This window comes from Dermacentor albipictus, chromosome 1 (assembly GCF_038994185.2).
Source record: "Dermacentor albipictus isolate Rhodes 1998 colony chromosome 1, USDA_Dalb.pri_finalv2, whole genome shotgun sequence".
Lineage (NCBI taxonomy): Eukaryota > Metazoa > Arthropoda > Arachnida > Ixodida > Ixodidae > Dermacentor > Dermacentor albipictus.
In genome coordinates this window covers 511,059,300-511,081,994 of record NC_091821.1, presented here as the reverse complement: position 1 = coordinate 511,081,994, position 22,695 = coordinate 511,059,300, and the positions used below count along the sequence as shown (strand labels likewise).

The 22,695-nt window shown below is 44.2% G+C and overlaps 1 protein-coding gene across 1 annotated transcript in view; it reads left to right on the top strand.

The window, feature by feature from the left end:
* mio (GATOR complex protein mio) overlaps positions 1 to 22,101 on the top strand; it is a 534,566-nt gene extending 512,465 nt beyond the window's left edge. The window contains exons 25-26 of the mRNA XM_070532612.1: positions 777 to 882; positions 21,664 to 22,101. Coding sequence (XP_070388713.1) covers positions 777 to 882; positions 21,664 to 21,760 — 203 coding nt within the window. The 3' untranslated portion in view covers positions 21,761 to 22,101. The remainder of the gene's footprint in view (positions 1 to 776; positions 883 to 21,663) is intronic.
* Positions 22,102 to 22,695: the final 594 nt, after the last annotated feature.

The window sequence follows — 22,695 nt, the reverse complement described above, 5'->3', positions numbered from 1 at the left end:
GAGCGAGGACGGCACTGATTCCATGGCCACTGGCATCTGTGTGAAGTTCTGTTGGCACAATAGGATCGAAATGTGCTAAAATGGAAGTTGTGAGGGCATCGACAGTGCCAAAAAGGCAGCAGTATGGGGCAAGCCCCATGTAAAAGCAACATCTTCTTTGCACAGTAAGGGGATGTGCACTGTCTGCGAAATTACAAAGGAAACGGTGGAAATAAGAGCACAATCCATTGAAGCTTCTTACGTCTTTAGCCAAACAAGGGACAGCAAAACTCTTCATGGCACCAACGTTTTGAGGATCGGGCTGGACACCCGCCGCGTTGACGAGATGGCCAAGAATGGTTGTTTCACGCCATCCAAAATGGCATTTTGAGGCGTTGAGCGGGAGGCTAGCATTGCAGAATATTTTGAGAATCAAGATGCATGTTTCAAGTCGTCACTTGTAATTAAATTATTTAACCATCTACGTCTACATACTCATCCATTTACTGTCTCAGTATTCCTTCTTAGTGGCAGTGAAATTTCGTTATATCGAAATTGTGTGCAAATGCACCTTGTTCTATTGAAGTACTAAATGGTGTTCTACGGACAAGAAGTTATAAAAAGTTAAATTCTTCATTACATTTTGTTATATGGAAGTTTATTATATCGAGGCTTAACGGTACTTTACAACAAGCAGCAATAGGTGTAACATCCTCATTACAATGCACAGCCAGTTTTGCATCCTTCACTATAGTGCAAATATTTCTTGCAAGGACCTCTCCAAAATATTTTTGCAGAGCAAGGGGACGAGAGTGGCAAGTTGGCGGAGTTTTCCACCTGGTTCACCTGGTGCCAGAGCTGCCGCCATGGAGGACATGCGGTGCATCTCATTGACTGGTTTCGGTGAGGCATGCGTTAAATTGCAAGAATGCACTGCTGCACTCGTAACTTTTTAAGTTTTAATTGGTAAGGTCATGTCGAATCAGGTGCCATTGCCATACATTGCCAGCTGTCAAGGAAGCTCTCAGACACGCTCAAAAAAGTGAACTTTTCCATTTCACCACTATGCATAAAAGCCAGTCATTCAGAGCCGGTTCGATTCTGAGTGAATTCAACCGAGTATGAGTATAAGTATAAACACAAAAGAACATTAAAAATAAAAATAGTTATCACTACAGCAACTCTAACTGATTTGTACAAACATGACAACGTCGTGGAGGCTTCGGTTATTGGGACATTAAGAAAAAAATTAGTTTATCAGAGAGTGAAACGTGATATATTAGGTATGCATGGTACTGCATAGAGCGTCTGTAAATTCTGACGCATTTGTTTCCGTGACAATGTGCGATGGCAGATTATTCCACTCTTTCGCGGTGCGAGGTATAAATGAGTGACCAAAATTGAGGGAATGACACATGATGCATTTGACTTTGCAAGAATGATCCCAACGCAGATAAATGGCTGAGGGTTCACACATGAACTCATTATGAAGAGATACGTGATAGTAAAGCTTATGGAATACTGTGAATGAGATATATTATGGTGAAGAGACAAGGCTTCAAGCTCAACGTAATTTCTTTAATGCGGTTACACTGCTTTCTCGCGAATAATCTGAAAAGATGATTCGTACGGCACAGTTCTGCAGGGCTTCTAAGTCAGTTATTAGGTATGTCTGATGGGGATCCCATATGGCTGACGCGTACTCTGTTTTAGGCCGTATTAGTGTTGTGTATGCCAATTTGCATAAGTGTACGGAATAATGTTTGAGATTATGTCTAAGAAAAACAAGCGAACATTTTGCAGAAGCGAGGATATGGTTAATGTGATTATTCCAGGTCAAGTTAGGGGTTAGGTGTGCGTCAAGATATTTGTAGCTGGAAACTTGTTCAACAGGGCTGCCTTGAACTATATTTTCTCTAGTATGCCACTGTGGCATTGGTTTGCAGGCGAGGGCATATGCGTGCTGTTTGAAGTCGCCATCCATCATGTGGGCCATAACACACACATAGCTGTCGCCGGCCCTCGATGTCCACCGATCCGTTGCCAAAGTGAAGCACTCGGCACTACCTTTGTCAAATACGTCCCTAAAGTGCTTCTTCAGGTCATTTTCCTGCGTCGCATACAAGTTCGGAATGACAGTTCGTGAGAGGGGTTCCGTGACGGAAATACGCACTCCAGAATTGCAGAGCGCATAATCTCGATGAAGCTGTCTTCTTCGACCATACTGTACGGCTGCAGGCTGCGTGCAATGAATGCTGCTATCTTCTTGGTCATTTCTTGCGCTTTTATTGATGACGACTGAAGTTTAGGCTTAAACAAACTGGCCATGAATAGCTGCTAAGATAGCCCATTTGACTCGCTTTTCTTTTTCGGCAAACTGTAAGGTTGGTGCATTTCCAAGTTTGCTTTGTACTTGCCTGGATGTTTCTTCAAGTGGGTGACAAGCGTTATCGTAGTGCTAGTAGGCATCTTCAAAACAACTCCGCAGGCCTTGCAGTGCGCTTCACTTCGAGCAGGCACTTTCAGGAAAAATTTCCATATCGAGTTCATGTGCGCACACTGCCCAGACACAGACACGGTCGATGCCATCTTCACCTATTAGGGGCAAGTACTTACGGAGTCGCCAATTGTCGGAAGCGCCCCCCTTGCGTAGCATGGGAGATAATGCGGCATGCTCCTGACAGGTTTGGCTAATGGCGCTCAATAAAACGGCAACTCACCTGGAGATTTCGGTAAGTACTCTCAAAATGAGGAAAGTTTTTTACTGTCAAAATAATAATCATGGGCAAACTGAAAGCACAGAATCGTTTACAGATGCTATTTCTTTGCCGAATATGTATACAGTGAACGCCACTGCGCGCGGTCGCCGCGATGGCGTCTCCCGTACTGTCTTCTTGCGTGAAAGCTAGACGAATGCAGAGAGCAAACTATGTGAAATAAGTTCTTATAGTGCGCCCTCTTTATAACCGAATGGAGCATAACAGAATGAAGCCTCAATGCAGCGATCGCACGAGTTCGCAGTGACCAACAGCACGTCTGCATGCATGTCCACACACAATGTTTTGCTTTCACTGTGAGCGCATGTTTCTTTTTCACACCGTGCCCTGAGCATTAGGCCGAAGAATACGAGCATTAGACAATACAAAAGCAACCATTGTTGCGAGGACGTTATCAGACCTGTTCGAAAATCGTTTTGTTATAGAGACTTCGACGCCTACGGCGACTGTGATGTGCCGCCGTGATGATTCAATCTGTTCTTTTTTTTCTAAATGCTTGGACGTTTCAATATTATTTCTCAAGTCGCATCACACTGTATGTTTATCTGTCTTCTCAGCATGCAATTTCTCGCTGTTTCTTTTTCGTAATCCAGTACGTTAATTCATAACACAAACATGACCATGTGCCATTCCTTTTCTTGATGTGCTTCTTACTGCTCCCTTTCCGTTTCAGTGAACTTGCCAGAATCTAGCATCAGCAAGTTCATAGACCAAATAGAGTGTCATGACATTAGCCGGGCAGCGGGCGCGGGCGAGCGTCTTAGTGCGCGTGTCCGGCTGCTTATCAAACACCACAGTCCCGATACTGTAGCAGAAATCTTCCTCGCAATACTGCTTGCTGCATACCTGAGTTGCAGCCAATGGCTGTTTGCCGGTTCTAAGTTTCGCAAGCCAAGCTTTATGCAGCTTCTTCTATGGCTACGTGTGAATAAGGCTGACACCAGGCTCCGTTGCGTACGTCCGGCACTGCGGCACCGAGCAGTAGCCTACCATGCTGCACGCCTCCAAACGCAGCCACTACCTATTATAGTGCTCCCAAATGCAGTCAAGCAGATACCCAAGGCGGGAAAGCCTCACCACTTAATCAAAACTGTAGCCCAGATGGGACTTTAAACTCTCGTTGTCAGCTCGCTTCAGTGCTTCTGAAACAGCCAACGCGGCAGCTGTATCCACGTGATCCCTCATGCCACGTCACGCCGACGGTGGCGCCAGCTTTTCCAGTGGTGGAGCTCGCTCCCAATAGCGGCAGCGGCCAACACATGAAGAAGCGCAACTGAAGGTCAGGGCAACGCCGAGGCTTTGTCATGGGGAGAAGAAAAAAAAACCAAGGAAAAAAATTGATGTCTACACCAATGTAGGGCCGCCCACGTAGTGAGCTATACCGCGATGATATATTTCCGGCTTTTTAATGCAAAAATGCATAGCCTTCGAGTACCACAGCTGCTGTATGGCAGCAATGACATATAAAACAGTCTCCGAGATTTCTATTTGTGCAGGTCGTTTGTGGCTTTTGGCTGCCTATTCGAGACCACCGAATAATTTGAAAATATAGAATACCTTAATTTGAATTGAAGCAAATAACGAATAGAGAACTATTTGATAGAATATTCGACAACATCGAATATTCGTCCATCCCTAGCATTAAATAATCCATACGCCTGCCGGGACCAAAGGACGAGTCCGAACTATCAGATTTTCCGAATAAACGAGGGTCGTTGTAACATTAAACTGAATTAAAGAACAGATCAGTACACAGCTAAAATGTGGCAAATGCAATCACAGAAACAAAATGCCATACTGTCAGCGGTACCCGCTTGAGCTAACCCTGGCCCCGCAGGGTGCCCAAGGTAAATATACCTGGTAGCGAAGCTTCCATAGCAGCCCATACGTTCAAAACATGGCGGTCCATCGCCGGTTCATGGGGCTTAGCGCCATCTGTATGTGGTGGGAACACTTCCGGCGGAAGAAAAAATAACGTGACGCCATGTCCGTTAAAAGCAGAAGTGACGTCATTTTGTTTTCGAAGGCGCGAAATTTGTTTTGTTTTTCTTCCTTTATAGCTATATATTCAAATGCCCCGCCATTCGACTTGATGGGCGTTTCGAGCTTTCAGCGTGGAAAGCGATGCAGGAAAAGGCCAGCCGTACGGTTGTCAAAATCGCATCCCTGCACAGAACATACTTTCTTTGGAGGCCGACGAAAGCTCTAGGTGTAGAGTGCTGATCCTATTGTCGGATGCCAATATTAAGCCCATCGGCCAGCGCAGTCGCACGAAAACAACTACACAATTATCTGGTGGTCGTAACTCACTACTTTTGACTGAACAGATTAAGAAGCAATGAAGCTACCCGCGTCACCAAATTCAGACAAACTTCGACAAGCAAGAAAGCGCAAATTGTGAGGGGGGCGTATTTCAACAGGTGATACGAGTGCGCCTTTCTGCCCATTTCAAGACGTGTATTGCACTGCGAGTGATAGTGGCGTCAATGCCCCCTGTAGCGATGGGCGCTGAAAAGAAATGCATTGATTAATAATAATAAAATTAAACGTATTTTCCTAACTCATCAGGAATATATAAAATTGACTAGAAATTTTATTTTCGTTGAATGAATCTAACTGTGTCTCGTTTGAATTAAAAAACGCGTTTTTCTTTCCCAATGTTTGTTCCCTCCAAACATAGTCGCGCTTCAATCGCTGCTCCCATAAACCCCCATGCTGATGTCGGTGACAATCTGTACTGAACCGCTTTTCGCCCGAAGCTTCGCGACCTATTTGAATCGACCTTGGGGTGCCTGCTGCACACATGCGCACCTCTGACAGTGGTTCGCGGCAGTCGAGCTGTTTCGTGGGTGGCTTACAAAGCATCAAGCACTGTGCTATCTTCGTAGCATTCATAATACCACGTGAGTGTTTATTCAATAAACCTGTAGGCGCTGGATGACGCATGCTCGTAGGCGTATTGCCATGCGGTGATGTTGATGTCCCAACAATGGTTATTGAAATAATTAAATGCTTCCTTTGTATGGCTGTTCTGCTTCCAATGTTGCAAACAAGTAACCTGAAGACAAGTGGATGCATTCTAAAATGTTAATGCAAAAGCTTTGAGTGGGTTCTGCATTGCTTGTGATGAACATTGTAGCAGCAGAGAAATCATATCTTTCCCTAATGACATTCTTTTCAAAGTCATTTGAAATTCACTTGTTGCAAGAATGTTAAAAGACGTATTTGGCGCAGATCAGGCATGCACAAAAGGGCATAGATGACACAGGTGCCTCTTTCAACTGATTTAATTGGGGTGCAGACCCACGAAGAAATAGACAAATTCATGCATGCACAGGCTAATCACAGTATTTGAGGCAACCAGCGGTCGAACAGTTTCATGTTTGACTGACATAACACGAGCGGCGTATCACTGATACAACTAAAGCTTTTCTTTCTCATGTAGTGCACTTTCATTAATTCAGTCTCATTTGTGTTTGTATCAAGAATCTTCACACCACCAAAGCATGGTTTTGACATGCAGTGCAGGTTTTGACATGCATGACATGACATGACATGCAGGTTTTGACCTGCATGCTCGAGTGCCATCTATTTTTTAAGATTTAGGTTGTGTTTGCCGGCTCGTTCATTTAAACACATTGCCCAGTTCTTCCGACGTAGCACCTGCCGCACATAAGGGGAATTTCACACACCACCCCTGTGGCACATTTTTATTTATTTACATCATACTGCAGGCTGTGTGGCCCAAGCAGGAGGGGCAGGGTAACAAATAAAAAATATGCCTACAAAAGGCAGAATTGCAAAAATATGAAATTCAAGAAATGAAACAATATAGCACAAAACAGCAATGCTAGTTAGGAAATACTAATATTATGAGTTTGGATTGATTCAGGGGAGTTCAGATGATGGAAAGGGATGAGGTTGCATTCTTCTATAGTTCGAGGAAAGAATGAAAATTTTAAGAGGCTTGTCCTGGCAATGTAAGGAGAGATAGCGAGGGGGTGGGAATGACGGGTTTTCGTGGATGCAGAAAGAGTTATGTATGGACTAGGATCTAAAGAAAATTTACGGTTTAACAAGGAGTAAAGGAACTTCAGGCATATTATTTTTCGCCTCATTTGACGGTTGTGAAAACCATTTCAACCAATCAATCTTTATTTTTCATTCTGTCAATGATACAGAAAGAAGGACTGTGACAAAAAGCTGTTTTTCAGAACAGGTTGACTAAGCCACAGCCCCATAGAAAAATTTCGAAGCGGTAACAGCACTACCGTAAAATAAATCAAAAATTGAAACTTAACAGACAGCGTAGTAATATAGGGCACACACTAAGTAAAGGAAATCTTAAGGTAATACATAAGTTAAGGTAGTTTTTACAGTCGTCATAAAAATACATACAAAACGGTTACTTTGGAAAAAAGAAATATCTGCAATGCTATCAAATTACAGATGTCTAGAATAAATACACTAAATGTACAGGAAAAAACAATATAGAAATCAACTTGTTACAAACAGTTACATACAACCAGATGAAAAAATTTGATACGGTTATGGATTTGATAAACGAGACAAAGTTTGTGATAAAACCAGTGTTAAGTAGTAGAAATCTCATAGCTATACATCACTGTGTATAACTTGCAGATATCCTGATATGAACAATCAAACAAGTCAAAATTGTTAAGGTCATAGTGATTGAGAAGGGGCAGAAGAGTGTAAGACAAGCGCTCTTTTCCGGAGTTTAATCGTGCTGTGCCTACTTCCAAATTTGCTCCATGACGTGTGGGATAATTTAAATGCCTAATTCTTAAATTGGCCAGAAAACGCAAATTTGTTATGTTCTTACGAGTTTCTAACTTGAATTTTCTGCTTAACGTATAATTGTATGCCTGGTGTATTTTAACTGTTCCTGAAATGCAGAATAAAACATTAGTAGATGCCGCAAAAGGTGCATTGAAAATATGCCTAATGCATTTTTTCTGAACCAAGTATATTTGATTTAGGTTAGTGACTGTCGTTGTACCTCATACTAGTTGGCAGTAATTTAAACGAGAGCTAAAGAGCGAGTGATAGAGCAGAAGCTTGATTCGTTTTGAAAATAAGTATCAAAGCCGACCAATTACGCCTGTCACCTGAGCTAATTTTTGCAGGACATGTCGTACGTGGTAATCCCAACTCATATGCGCGGAAAAAAATATGCCCAGACATATAAAATGATCAACTATTTCAATAGTGCGAGTACTCAGTACTATGTCTTCATTAGGTGCAATAATTTTATTTTTTGGTCGGAATATAACAGGTTTTGTTTTATTTTCGTTAATACGCATAGCATTTGCTGCTGACCATCTCTCTAGCGTTTTCATTGTGTGATTACAACTTCTGATAAGCTCGTGAATATCATGCCCTGAAAAAGGTATGATGGTATCATCAGCATATAGTATGTATTTCGCCTCGCAATTAATATTTACAATGTCATTAAGATAGATAATAAGTAATAGTGGGCCTAGAATACTGCCCTGTGGCACTCCTTACAGCAAAGGTTTCATTCCGAAAATAAGAGTCGCTTATCTGAACGACCTGCTGTCTGTTCGATAAATAAGAGTCAATAAGCGTTAAGGCTTGTCCACGAATACCATAGCAATGCAATTTCTTTAACAATATTTTATGGCTTACTAAATCAAAGGCCTTTGAAAAATCAATAAAAATGCTGAGAAGGAGCACCTTATTTTCAAATTGTTTAAGAACATACTCTTTTTGCTCCAGGAGCGCCAGTTCAACCGATTTATTTTTCCGAATACCAAATTGATTAGGTGTAAATAAATTATATTTATCAGTGAAACTTGAAAATCGAGTGTGCAGAACTTTTTCGAAGGCCTTTGAGAACACGGGCAAGATAGACACCGGTCTATAATTGCCAAAGTTATTTCGGGCACCTTTTTTTGTAAAGCACGGTCACTTTTGCTATTTGCATATTTAAAGGAAAGACAGAGTTAGTTAAAAAATGTTAAAGATATTGGCTAAAATTGGCGCGATAACATCAGACACGTCTTTGACAAGATGTATTTGAATTCCGTCGATATCACAACTGGCGCTATTTTTTATACTTTTTATTGTTGATATGACTTTGTGCGCGGTGACAGGACGTAAGTACAATGATTGGGCATTGTGAGCACTTAAGTATTCGCACGCATCAGCCGGGGTTCCGGTTGTTATCATAACAGTGAAATAATTAATAAATGCGTCAACCAAATCTCATCTATCCATATCTATACCGTCTACTTCTAGTTTTGAAACAGGGGCGGTAAAGTGGCCGCGATGAAGGAGTGTGTTTATCTAGACCACAGTACGTCAGAATGATTGCCAGGAACTTCAAGATATGTGGATTGATACTGCGTTCTCGTGGATCGCAAGCGTTTTTGTAAGTTTGTTACGATAAAACTTTTTGTGCGCAAACAAACAGGGATGAAGAATAGGGGCAACACAAGGACGAGCGCTCGTCGTTGTGTTGCCCCTATTCTTCGTCCCTGTTTGTCTGCGAACAAAAAGTTTTAAGATGAATCTGTTCCAACTAGGCCGACTCGTAGTTATGTTACGATAAGACTTGAAGGCCAGCCAGTCCTCCGGTAAATGAGTATGCAGGAATGTTTGGTAAAGCTTATCTATTGTTATGATTTGATGACGCATCTCAGGCGCTATCCATAGTTTTCTTGCTTTACAATTTAATCTGCGCTCTTTTAGCGGAAAATTCAAATGATATAATGGCTTGAAAATTGCAATAAATTTATCGTAAGCATTGTTTGAGTCAAGATATTTTCTTATATCGCTCCAATCTGCCTGCAATAGACTGTTACGAAATGCACTGAGCGTCACTGGTGTAATTAACTGAAACTTAATTATTCGAAGTTTTGGTCTACTTTGTGTCAATAGCTCCGCACATAAAAATATTAGAAGATGGTCACTGATACAACATGACAGAACACCTGACCTAATAATATTCTCAGCCGAATTTGTAATAAAAAGATCTAGGACTGACACGCATTCAAGTGCCACTCTCGTGGGTATATTAATTGTGTTTATGAAACCGTTAGACAGTATGATAGTATTAAAGTCATGGCTAGCATAGCTTTTAGAACTGATGTCAATATTGAAGTCTCCCCCAGAAATTAATGTATGCTTATTTTCTGCCATAAATGAAAGGAATTTATCATAAAAATCAAGAAACTTTGCAATATCGCCATTTGGTTGTCAATAACAAACTGAAAACACGTTATTGTTTGCACGTTGTGGGGATGCGCGACTCTCACGTGTCCTTTGGTATCTTGTTTTCCCGCATAGCTCCCATCTCCTGCAGCGCGGCTTCGCCGCGTGGTCTGGCGCCTGCGGCGGTCGGAGTGGTTGAAGCGCAGTGCGAGAGATGGCGCGAGTGTTGTGCTGCTAGCGCCGCCTCACGGCGGGGTTACTTGGGTGCGGGAAAGACAAGGCGCTTCGTCTTTGGCTGCGGGTCGGCAAACGCCACGGATGTCCCGTGCGTGCTCCGATCCATGCTTCTACGAGACTGTCTCGTGTGGCCTCCTTCGAACGCGCCATCGTTCGCGTGACTGTACGCGCAAACGACCAGGCGTTGGGATCCAGCATGGGGGCGAACATACTCGCTCGCTATCCGGTCGCGGTGAGTCGGGCTTCCTAGATTTGTTGCTCACCCATCGGCATGTTTTGGGGATAGCAACTCGACTAGCAGGCTTTGATCTATGAAAGGTGCACGAAATGTCCTTGTGATTGTTTGCACTACTGTGTTGTCATTCCTTTGTCCCAAGAGCATGGGTGTGAGAACCCCACAACATATACAAAGCATTTTATAATCAGGGGTTGTCTGGGTAAAGTAATCCAATAGCTGACATTCAATGCTTTCGCAAACCGACAAAGCAACACCCCTACCACGGCCGTGCATGCAATTTAAATAAAATGTCCTGAATTGGACAGTCTAAAGACGTCGCATTCATTAGTGCTCCAAGTTTCAGTCAGCATTATGGCGGAGTATTGGAATGAAAATTCAGTGAAAAACACTTCTAGGCACAAGACTATTTCTAATCGACCTCGCATTTAAGTGCACGCATCTGCATAAATTAGGAGGTAGCCGACATACGATGTCGTTTAGGTCATTTGGCAGATAAAAACGGTGATTGGTCATTTAAGTTACTTTCACAAAGTAACATAGCGGTGATTAGATTGTCTAGAGTTGGTTAAGGTCAGCATAGCTCCCAATGTGAACAGCACGTGCTCCTTTCTTCTTCCGGACCAGAACCTTACCGTGCCTGTACCAGACGTATTCGTACCCTTTATCCTTAGCCATTTTCTTTGATTCTTGGAGCAGTTCCCGGCAGTGCCGCATCAGATTCTCTTGAATGAAAACCATCGGGTCAGACTGTTTCAGGTTACTTTTGTTCGTTAACCACGCATCCCTTGTATGTTGCTGAACAAAGCGAACAATTATTCCTGGTATTGTCTTTGGCCTTGCTGGTAGCCTATGAACAGATACCACGTCCAATTCGACCACATGGGGAACTTTAAGTTTGTCAGCGACTGTGTTTAGTGATGCAATCAGGTTTTCATGCGGCACTACGCGGACCCCATGAATTTCCAAGTTCAGCCTTCTGCTTCTGTATTCTAGCTCATTTGTCTGTCGCTCAAAATCACTTTGTGCAGTTGCGCGAGTGGCATCTCTTGCCTCCAGTTCTGCTACCTTCTTAGCTCTTTAATTTCATGGTCCTGGCGATTGATTATTTTTTCAAGATGGTCAAATTTGTTTGACATGAACTGTAGACTGCTCCATCTTTTGAACCTTTTCTGTCAAAATCGGAAGACTTTCAAGCTTCTTATTAATGGAAGACAAAATTGCTTTCATATATGAACCATCATGGTTGTTACTTTCTACTGAAACTAATCCCAGACTACGGCAGGGCGGACACCACCAAGTTTCCTTCTGCACAGCATTTTTACTTTTGCAAGATTTTTCTGTGATTCCTGCACACTTTCCTAAATTATACATGCGACGACATTCGCTACACTCTGCAGCACAGTCGTCAGGTATAGACAAATGACATGTTGAACACAATGTTGACATTGCAAGAAGCAAAATGTTTTCGGCAGCGGAAGCAGCAACAGCACTATGCAAAAAGTGTTTGACTTAATTACTGGCCTGCGACAACGTGAAGACAGTGACAAAATTAAGCGGTGATTGCAGGGTGCTGCCGCCGCTGCCAAAATGACCGCCGCCGCAGGAAGGAATGCTATTTATCTTGATGTGGTCTGCTAAAATGGCGCCTGCGCAGTAGTCCCGCTGTACAATGCAGCGCGGTCAGGTTGGTCGAAGTTTCCGAATATGTAGGCAGATGATCCTTTTCGCAGCTGACCACGATGGTGAACTTTCCACGGGCCCAAGCGGCAGGCACTGCTACGTCCGGAACAGCATCTATTCCTGCGACAATGTGAAGACAGTGCCAAAATTAAGCGGCGATTGCAGGGTGCTTCTGCCGCTGTCGAAATCTACTTCTACTTTGTCCGCAGTCATTCAGTTCTCTTCTCGGCTGTATTTGGAAAAAATAGAACGTATGGCTCTTCTCTGTATCCTTTCAAGGGCGTTAATGTTGATTTTGGTAAACGGGTCCCAAATAACGCAGGAGTATTCCAATTTGGGTCGAATAAATGTGGTATTGGCTAATGATTTTACTTCATGGGATGCATGTTTAAGCTTATGGCGAAGGAGACATAGCTTTCTGAAAGCAGCAGAGGCGGTAGCAGCAATATGGCTATTCCAATTTAGGTTGTTAGTAATTGTAATTCCAAGATACTTGTACTCACTCACTTCGGCCAAGGGATCTAGGCCATTAGAATAAGAAAATTTCAGGGGTAGTTTTTTGTTTGTTGTACATAGAAGCACAGATTTATCTCAGTTATGTTTCATTCCCCACTTGTTGCTCCACTTAAAAATGTTGTTTAAGGCTAAATGAAGAGATAGTTGAGCACGAACTATAATATAATCGTTAAAAGTTATGCAGTCGTCTGCGAACAGATGAATATTGGCAGGGGCCTCTATTACATCAACTATATCGTTACAATAAATAAGATATAGTAGTGGGCCAAGCATGCCATATGTCGTGCCATGCTCCTTTTTGCAGCCTCGCTGGCTGGTTTCCTTTTGGGTGGCATAATAGGAATAAAATCCAGAACGCCGACCAAAATGGGGTTGTCTAAAATTTTAAACGATTGGGCTTTCACACGGACGCCTTGTTCTCTGAGCTGAGAGGCAAAAAAACCCTCACCTCAAATCTGCATCAAAATTGCTTCAGGCATCTTGCATATGCTGGCGGGAGATTGCCATTGTTTCGATTAAAGGGAAGCTGAAGAGTCTGTCGAGTTCAATAAGACGCTCATATACGGATGCAAGAACCTCATAAACCATGCAGGTAACATTTGGGGGGGGGGGATTTTTCACTTAGGAGCAACGCAATCGTCGGTTAAAATTGCGCTGTAGCTCCGCCCCCCGTCGAGCGCCGTGCACTGCTGCTGACGCTGACGATGCGAGCGGAGACTGGAAACCGCGGCTTAGTGACGTCAACACTGGTGTTCCGTTCCTTCGCGACAGTGCCTGACCAGGCTTATTTCTGTGTGCGTGCTGTCCTAATCTGCTTCGCTCGACCCCACATTCCTTTGTTTGTGTGTATATAGGAGTGGTAGTTGACGTGCACAGCATCAATTGAACTTGTAGGCCGATCATGCCGGCGTTCTGTGCAGCCTACGCTTGCACGAACACCAGTGGCCACGACGATGTTCCATTAGTTCCTGCAAGACAAGAAGCTTTCAGCTAAGTGGGAGGCTGCTGTGAAACGAAACAACTTCAAGCGCTCAAGAACAACAGTGTTGTGCTCTAACCACTTCCGTGACGATTACTGCCGGAGTTTATCAATAATGCGTGCTTTGGTTCTCATTTGTGCTGGCACGCTGAACGGAAGGTGCATGTTTATCTCCCACCCTTGAGGCAGGTTTCATCGCCAAGCGCCGCGAATTTTCTATTCACACGTGTGTTGTGAAACAGCCTGCATGCAGCGACCATAACGCAGTGCAAGCGTAAAGTTTGCTTGTGTTGGAAAGCCTGCTCACGCCAGGATGCTGCGCTCCTCCTTTTCATGCACACATAAAGAAACCGACCATCTCACGTAGCCGACGGAATTTGCCGGTTACGAGTAGCGTGCGGATGGCGCACTGATGAAGGTTCTATACTACACGTGCTACAACAGCCGGTAAACTTTTCCCGCGTTTGAACCGTCTGTGTAGATTGCGGACAGCTTTGGGGCAGCGCCCAAATGACGAAGATTGCCTCACCGCTTACGTTCTACGAGGAGGCATGCAGGAACATAAGACTACAGTTGTTTGCCCGGAAACGTACTTACTGGAACGCTGAATGCAGCTTAGCAAAAAACATACTCACCAAAGAACATTTCCAACACAAGGAGATGCTAATACTTCGCCTTCATTCGCTTGGAAAGCAGTGCTTGCACCAGCATCTTTTGCTTCTCGGAGAGGCCGGCTCTTTGCAATCGGCTCGTATATGTAGGGAGTAAAGTATAAACCCCCTTACAAGTGATCTTGCACGCGACAAGCGAGGCGATGGCTGTCGCGTTCACTCGTCACCTGCGAACAGAACTCCATGCGAGCGATGGCTTTGAGAGATGACTTCCCGGTATGAGGGCAGCAATAAACGCGTCGAAACTAGCGTGACGCATGCTTTATCAATTTAAGTTGATGTATTTTACTGAAAAAGAAGCACAAAATATTTCTGAAGGTCTTGCACTAGGTTCTTATTCTTGGACCTGTAAAATTCAATAGTTTGCTCGTTCTATGCGACAAACAGTAGTATTTGAGTTATGTGCATCCAGTTCCGACTTCGCACTATTGGCTAGTAACTCATAGCACTTCCGGGCGACGAGCGACAATTTCTAGATTTCTATAAACGAGCGATCGAGCGACAACACCAAGCGGTCTGCTCAAGCAACGGCCCGTTTTGTCGCTCGAAGCCGTCGCCCGTCACCGTCGCGCGCAAAGTCGCTCTTGTGGAGTTCGAACTTAAAGGTACCCTGAAACGCTTTTGACGATTTTCTACAAACGTACTGAGTCGTTAGAGTAGATCCTTCCGATCATTAATTGACACATCTGAGTGCTCCGCGTAAAGCGTGTAATTTATTATCAGGTTTTAAAAATGCACATCGCTGCCGATCGCAGCGCACTGCTCGGCGTAATTTTAAGCCGCCCCTACCCATGTGACCGAAATCACCCATACGACGTCAGTGAGGCGAGCTATCCGATTGGCTGACCAGGGCGCGTGATCGATAATTTTTCCAACTTTATGGTAACAAATGATCTTCGTAATAGTTGGAATGTTGGTTAATTTGTTTTTATAAAAAAAGTAACATAAAGAGAATGCACAAGAACAATTTGTCAGTACACTTAAGCACTTCCGGCAAACAGTAAGCACTTCCGGCAAACAGCAATGGTCGTCTTCTTGTGTACAACGTACTCCATTTTGACGAGAGCTCCGCGGTCAGAGTCGGTCTCAGTCTTTTCGGGAGCACTATGATTTGCCTTTCGACTTCGACTTCGAGACAAAGCCGGCAATATCATTACTAATATGGATGAGATAGTTCAAGTGGCTGAGGAGTTCTATAGAGATTTATACAGTACCAGTGGCACCCACGACGATTATGGAAGGAAAAATAGTCTAGAGGAATTCGAAATCGCAAAGGTAACGCCAGAAGAAGTAAAGAAAGCCTTGGGAGATATGCAAAGGGGGAAGGCAGCTGGGGAGGATCAGGTAACAGCAGATTTGTTGAAGGATGGTGGACAGATTGTTCTAGAGAAACTGGTCACCCTGTATACGCAATGCCTCATGACCTCGAGCATACCGGAATCTTGTAAGAACGCTAACATAATCCTAATTCATAAGAAAGGAGACGCCAAAGACTTGAAAAATTACAGACCGATCACCTTACTGTTCATTGCCTACAAACTATTTACTAAGGTAATCGCAAACGGAATCAGGAACACCTTAGGCTTCTGTCAAGCAAAGGACCAGGCAGGATTCCGTAAAGGCTACTCAACAATAGATCATATTCACACTATCAATCAGGTGATAGAGAAATGTGCGGAATATAAACAACCCTTATATATAGCTTTCATTGTTTACGAGAAAGCGTTTGATTCTGTCGAAACCTCAGCAGTCATGGAGGCATTACGGAATCAGGGTGTAGACGAGCCGTATGTAAAAATACTGAAAGATATCTACAGCGGCTCCACAGCCACCGTAGTCCTCCATAAAGCAAGCAACAAAATCCCAATAGAGAAAGGCGTCAGGCAGGAAGATACGATCTCTCCATTGCTATTCACAGCATGCTTACAGGAGGTATTCAGAGACCTGGATTGGGAAAAATTGGGGACAAAAGTTAATGGAGAATACCTTAGTAACTTGCGATTCGCTTATGATATTGCCTTGCTTAGTAACTCAGGGGACCAATTGCAATGCATGCTCACTGACCCGGAGAGGCAAAGCAGAAGAGTGGGTCTAAAAATTAATCTGCAGAAAACTAAAGTAATGTTTAACAGTCTCGGAAGAGAACAGAAATTTACAATAGGCAGTGAGGCACTGGAAGTCGTAAGGTAATACGCCTACTTGGGGCAGGTAGTGACGGCGGATCCGGATCGTGAGACGGAAATAATCAGAAGAATAAGAATGGGCTGGGGTGCGTTTGGCAGGCATTCTCAGATCATGAACAGCAGGTTGCCATGGCAACCTGCTGTTCATGATCTGAAACCTGCTTCAGGGATAATGCATTATCCCTGAAGAGAAAAGTATATAATAGCTGTGTCTTACCAGTACTCACCTACGGGGCAGAAACCTGGAGGCTTACGAATAGAGTTCTACTCAAATTGAGGACGACGCAACCAGCTATGGAAAGAAGAATGATAGGTGTAAGGTTAAGGGATAAGAAAAGAGCAGATTGGGCCAGGGAACAAACGCGAGTTAATGACATCTTAGTTGAAATCAAGAAAAAGAAATGAGGAGAGAAGATAACCGATGGTCATTAAGGGTTACGGACTGGGTCCCAAGGGAAGGGAAGCGTAGCAGGGGGCGGCAGAAAGTTAGGTGGGCGGATGAGATTAAGAAGTTTGCAGGGACGGCATGGCCACAATTAGTACATGACTGGGGTTGTTGGAGAAATATGGGAGAGGCCTTTGCCCTGCAGTGGGCGTAACCAGGCTGATGATGATGATGCTGCTGCTGATGATGATGATTCGACTTTGTTGCCTTGTGGACTGCAAACGTAGCGACTGGCAATATGTCAAGCTGTGACATCGTGTCCCTCTGCAAGGCGGCGTACGAGCGAACTGACTGCTGCGCATCAGACTGCCACTATCCGATCGGCGCCAGGATTTGCGCGTTTGTGGCCATCACTTTACACCGGAAGATTACTAACGCAATAGCATTTCGCGAGTCCGGTATTAGGGCAAACGCAAACGCAAGCGCAAGGGGACAGGGCCTGGCCGCTTGACTGAGCCGTAACGGGATCAGCCATGAGATGAGCAGAAGGGCAAATGTGAATGGTCTGCTCGGTGCAGCCACCTGGTGGCACAGAACTCAACCATACACAGTTGCAGCAACGAAGTGTATTCTTCTTTGCTGCTGGTGTGTATTTTTCGCAGGAGTGCAATCATCAACACATTGTTTCTATAAATGTTTAAAATGTTTTACACTTGGTTTGAGCAATATTAGCGCTTTGTTTGGCTGGTTAAGCGCTGCGCCAACAAGTGTATGGACCGTGCAGACCGATCAGGCCGCTCACGTACGTCTACGCTAAAGTTCGTTCATCAGCTTGAGTTTATGCCTCCAGTCATTTGCCGAAATGACCAGCTTGCCTGTGGTTAACGGAATGCCAGACACGTTCGGGGCTACGACAGATTGCTCGCAACAGACGCTGCTTCGATAGCTCCGCTTGGGGTCGACGACCTAGCGGCTAGCGGAGAAGTCTCGCACAGGTGGGGGCGGGCTCCAAAACAACCGGAAGTGGACGATGTGACGTCGCATCGTGACGTCAAACCAGTGAAGGCGGAGCTTAGCCCCGTCGCTCGGTGAACGAGTTGAGGAGGAAAAGCATGGCTAGGGAGGAGGGTAACTTCTAATCGCTTGTAGCTCCATTTATACGTAACGCTTCACCTTAATTGTGGTGCGAATGTCCTACTTAAGCTGTACCCTACGCGTCTACAAAATTTGTCCGAACCGTTTCAGGGGCCCTTTAACGCAGAACTCCTCAGAGAAACGCAAGCTCTCGAAATTTTCAATGACTGTCTCAGCAAAACAGCACCGAACTACCTTGCACCATGCTTTGTGTGTAGCGGCAGCAGTCGGTCCGGATGAACATCATTGTTGACGTCACGAGGCGCCCGACCAATCACAGGCGGAAACGAGGCGTGCAAGCTGGGCGTGTCTGCTGCTGCACTTTTCGTCGAAATAAAATATGTTTACGCTTTCTTTCGCTCAATTTCGATGCAATATTCGAATTCAGAGGGTTGAAAACTATGCTCTTCATTAATCTTTTCTGGAAAAGCTTTCAGCTTCCCTTTAAGCGTGTGTGCGGTTGTTTGGATAGTCAGGGATTCGAGGTACAGTCGCTTTGTCCAGTTCTTTTCTTGGGCGATGACTGAAGCTTGGCTCCAGTTGAAATTGTGCTGCTTGGCTTTTGCAGGCTCAGCGAGTCCACTGGAAGTGACTTTCTTTTTCACATCGTTCATGTGCTCCTTTAGACACCGTTCAAAATTGCCACTTTCACCAATATAGACATAATTGCAGTCTGCACACGGTATCTTATACACACTGCCAGGAAACTTTTCCTTTCCTAGTTTGTCCTTGACGTTGACATGCTCTTTTCGTAACTTGCGGCTGGGAACATGGGTGACTTGCACATTATATTTATGCAGGACACGTGCCAAAGCTTCGCTGATGCCGGGAACATATGGGATGGTGGTGCAGCGTTGGCCGGAGGCATCACGTGCTTCCCTAGGGCACAAGGCTCTTTTTTTCCAAAGAAACAATAAAGCTTTTTGGGTACCTGCACATGCCGAGCTCACATCGAATGCAAGCCAAATCAGAAACCAAAGCTGCTGGCTTGCTACAAATCCTTTGGGCTTTCTGTTTTAATGATAAAGCCACTGACCGTTTGTGGCCCCCTGGGTTTACAGAAGTGAAGTGCAGATACCGCCCTGTCCGGTGTGCCTGTCCTTCCTGTGGACTTTGAAAGACAACCACTGTCTGTCCCTTTCTACCACCACGTCTAGAAGAAGTAGCCATCCAGGGTCCTCCTCTTTGACAGCGAAATTTATGGCTTGCTCAATGCTATTTAGGCGTTTCGTGAAGGCAGCCAGGGCATCTTTCTTTATGATGCAAAAGCAATCATCAACGTAATAGCAGAAAACTTTCGAAGGAGGATAAAAGGAAGCCAACGCCAAAACGAAAGTCCGTTTTCATGGTTTCTAAAACTTTCCGGTTAAAAAAATAAAATTGTCCATATGTCTAAAAACATTTAAAATTAGAATGCTGTCCCATTTGAAAGCTTCATCTGGGTAATCTACACCAAATCAAAATATATTGCACAGCAGCAGCAAAATACATGAACCATTGGAAAGCCATATTGCTATAGGGATGTTGGGTGTATGTACATGTAGAAACACTGTATTTATAATATATACACAAGCAGAGTCAGACTAGTTAAGATGGCTAACCAGCAACAACACGCAGCTGCCAGCGTCTTGCAATCTTCTTCCCTCCTCTTTTATCATTCTGTAACAGGACCCCCAGGTGCTGCAGCACCGTCTCAGCACATGTTAAGCAATGAATTGCGAGCAAAGTATAGCTTTAGCCACGAAATGGACACGATGTCAACAGGCATCGGACTTGAGGATGGATCAAACTGTAATGGCGAGATCTCGTAATTGACGTCGTTAACTTGACGGATGGATGGATGGATGGATGGAAGATATGAGCGTCCCCTTTGAAATGGGGTGATGGCAGTTGCCACCATGCTCAGCTTTTTATTTTTGTTTAACTGTGTTGGAAGTTATTAAAATTCACCATTTTCTTTAGATACGTCTTCTTTCACTTTTAACCTTATGTCACCTCTCTGCTTTTGAGCCGCCAATCGCGTTTTGATGATTTCCACCGCATATTCATTTATATGACTATTGTTATCTCTGAACCCTAGGGCGTGACTGTGCCCGCATCGACATCAGGATGGATACCATCACATTTTATGAGGTGTTCTATTGTTTCTACAGATTTACCACACACAGTACATGTGTCTTCTTCTTCGTTAAATTTAGGATGTAGGACCTCATAAAGCCCTGTGTAGTGAGAGAGAAGCTTCTGGGAGAGGCCGACTTGACGACATGGTGACCAAAGGAGCATCTAAGCACCTGGGTTGAACTTAACATCGCAAGGGCACCGGTCGTAACGCTCTTTTTGTGTATGCTGCAAGGCTAATAATGAGATTGAGCAACTTGACGCACCATGGAGGATGGTGTCAAACGGCAACGTGGGATCACGACCATACAAAAGATAAAAGGGTTAATATCAGATTTGCATCTTCCTCACTCTGGGATGGGCACACTTCTGTGGATAGAGAGGAGCAAAGGCTTCAAGCAAGCAGTGAAAGCACTTGTTGCACCATTCCTGCAAGGGTGAGGGCCAATAGTGCCACTTTACTGTAGTGTCTCATGGTCTTTGGCTGCCACCATATGAGACCTCTGGTTTTCGCTGTCATGTGTAAAACATCTTTTAGTCCCTCCCTGGGCTTTTTCAGTCAGGCTAGCTTCCGTGCCCACCTAACTGGTGCCTGTAGTGTAAGAAAGCGTTTCTCTTTGACATCGCACATTCTCTGCTCTTCTATACACCAGATGGCAGTTTAGTTTACCATTCTGTGTTCTGCACCAGGTAGCATTATTAATGCAAATAATTCTTTGCCTCATACTGAGCACTTCAAAGTAAGTTTCTGCGGCACCTTATTTTGGGCCTCTTCAATAAAACAAGTTACATGTCCAATGGTAGCTAGATACAAACCAGTGTACTCCCAGCACAATAGCTCAGTAACCCACTGTGAGAGCTGTGCGAAGTGCTCTTATTGTAGAGCTCTCGTTCCACTGTTGGATTCCTACTTTTGTCTGCCCACAGGAGTGCATCATTGGATTCACACCCACTCACACCAGCGTCACTCAGACTCTAGAGTGGCTCTGAGTGAGTTGACTTGTGAATGAGTGTGTTGACCTGTATACTTCACTGTCAGTGGTTTTGTTATGCTTTCACTGAGAACAGTGATAGTGACAGACAGAAACAGAAGCATATTAAAAAGATAGGCAAAGTTCGGCTTAAGTGAGCTATGAGCCGACGTTTAAAAGCAGTAAGCTGGTTTTGGAGGGAAGCAGCTTTCTTCTATTGCCTTTCTTTGGCAAAATTAAAAGTACTCAAAAGCACTGTGGCAAGCAAAGTAGGAACACAATGATGCAGAGGAGTACAGGGCACGATAGTCATTGATGGCAACTGCTTTGAAAATACTTTGGATTAGAGTTAAACTTGCATGAGACAAGCTCTGATTTAGACACTTTATGCAATGGTTTATGTCATGGCCGAGAAAACAGTCTTACACTGTCGGCACCACCTACAACTGCACACTTTGAACCTTGTCGAGCCAGGCAATTGATGTAGCTAGCAGAGAAACATATTTTTTTCACTGCAACATCAGACTGCTCGGTATATTGTGCTTTGTGACCACTTTGTTCTCTGTTGTGTAATGTCAGCCTCATTAATTTCATGCAGTGACCATGCTGACTGTCCCGTGACTGGCTGCAATTGCAAGTGCTCGGCTCTGGACAGTGCTGCAGTTCATACTGCCCGTAACATACGCAGTGATTGAGGACAGTGGTACGCTGCTTGTCTTCTTCACGTCGCCCCAGTGAGCACGCCCCTCAACTGCTCATTTTATAACCAGCTGCTGTCGGCCTTTGTTTGAAGGCACTGGAATGGAGGCATGCTCCTCAAAACAACTCATAGCAGTAATTCCCAAGGACCTTTCCAAAAAAGCTTTTGAGTTGTGGTGTGTTTCTGGAATACTGACATAAAGTATGCATCTAGTTTTTTCTTTTTTTTTAACAGTGCCCTGTCAGCCTATTCCTTACAATATAAAGTTTCAATCACTTGAAAGCACAACAAATAATAAAATTGTGAAATAAGAATAAAAATGCATTGAAAATGATAGACATTCGTTGGCAACAATAAAATGCATCACCAACTAGAGCAACTCCGGCACTAAGGTGCACTCTAACTAAGGCCTGAATCTGAGCAACGCCACATCATTGAAGGGAACAGTGCAAGCCGTACAGTTATAGCAAACCGAAAGTAGTCGCACTTGTTTAGATACAAACATTGTAACACTTGTCGTAACTGCTCTGTAAAACTCACCGTCAAACTTGTCATCGTTGAAAAGCATTAAGAAGCGATTCTCATGCTTGAAATTCAAATGACACGCACAAGAGACGCGAACTCCCAAACACTATGATATGCTAGTGCGTAAGTGGATTGGATTGACTTGCGACGCTTCCTCGCACCTCTCATGTAGCTGAACAATGTGGTGTTACCACTGGTTTTAGCATTTCACTTGTTTATTACTACGCGCCGGTTCTGCAAGAAGTGGTGTCAAAGTGAAAGTTCTGCGAACGCGCTGCCCGCTTTGCATATCCAATGCTGGGACAGCTACGCATGCGGCACCGCACCAACGCATATCATACATTACATTCTCTCTTGGTCAGTCAGTGTTCATGGCACCCACCGTGGTTGCTTAGTGGCTATATT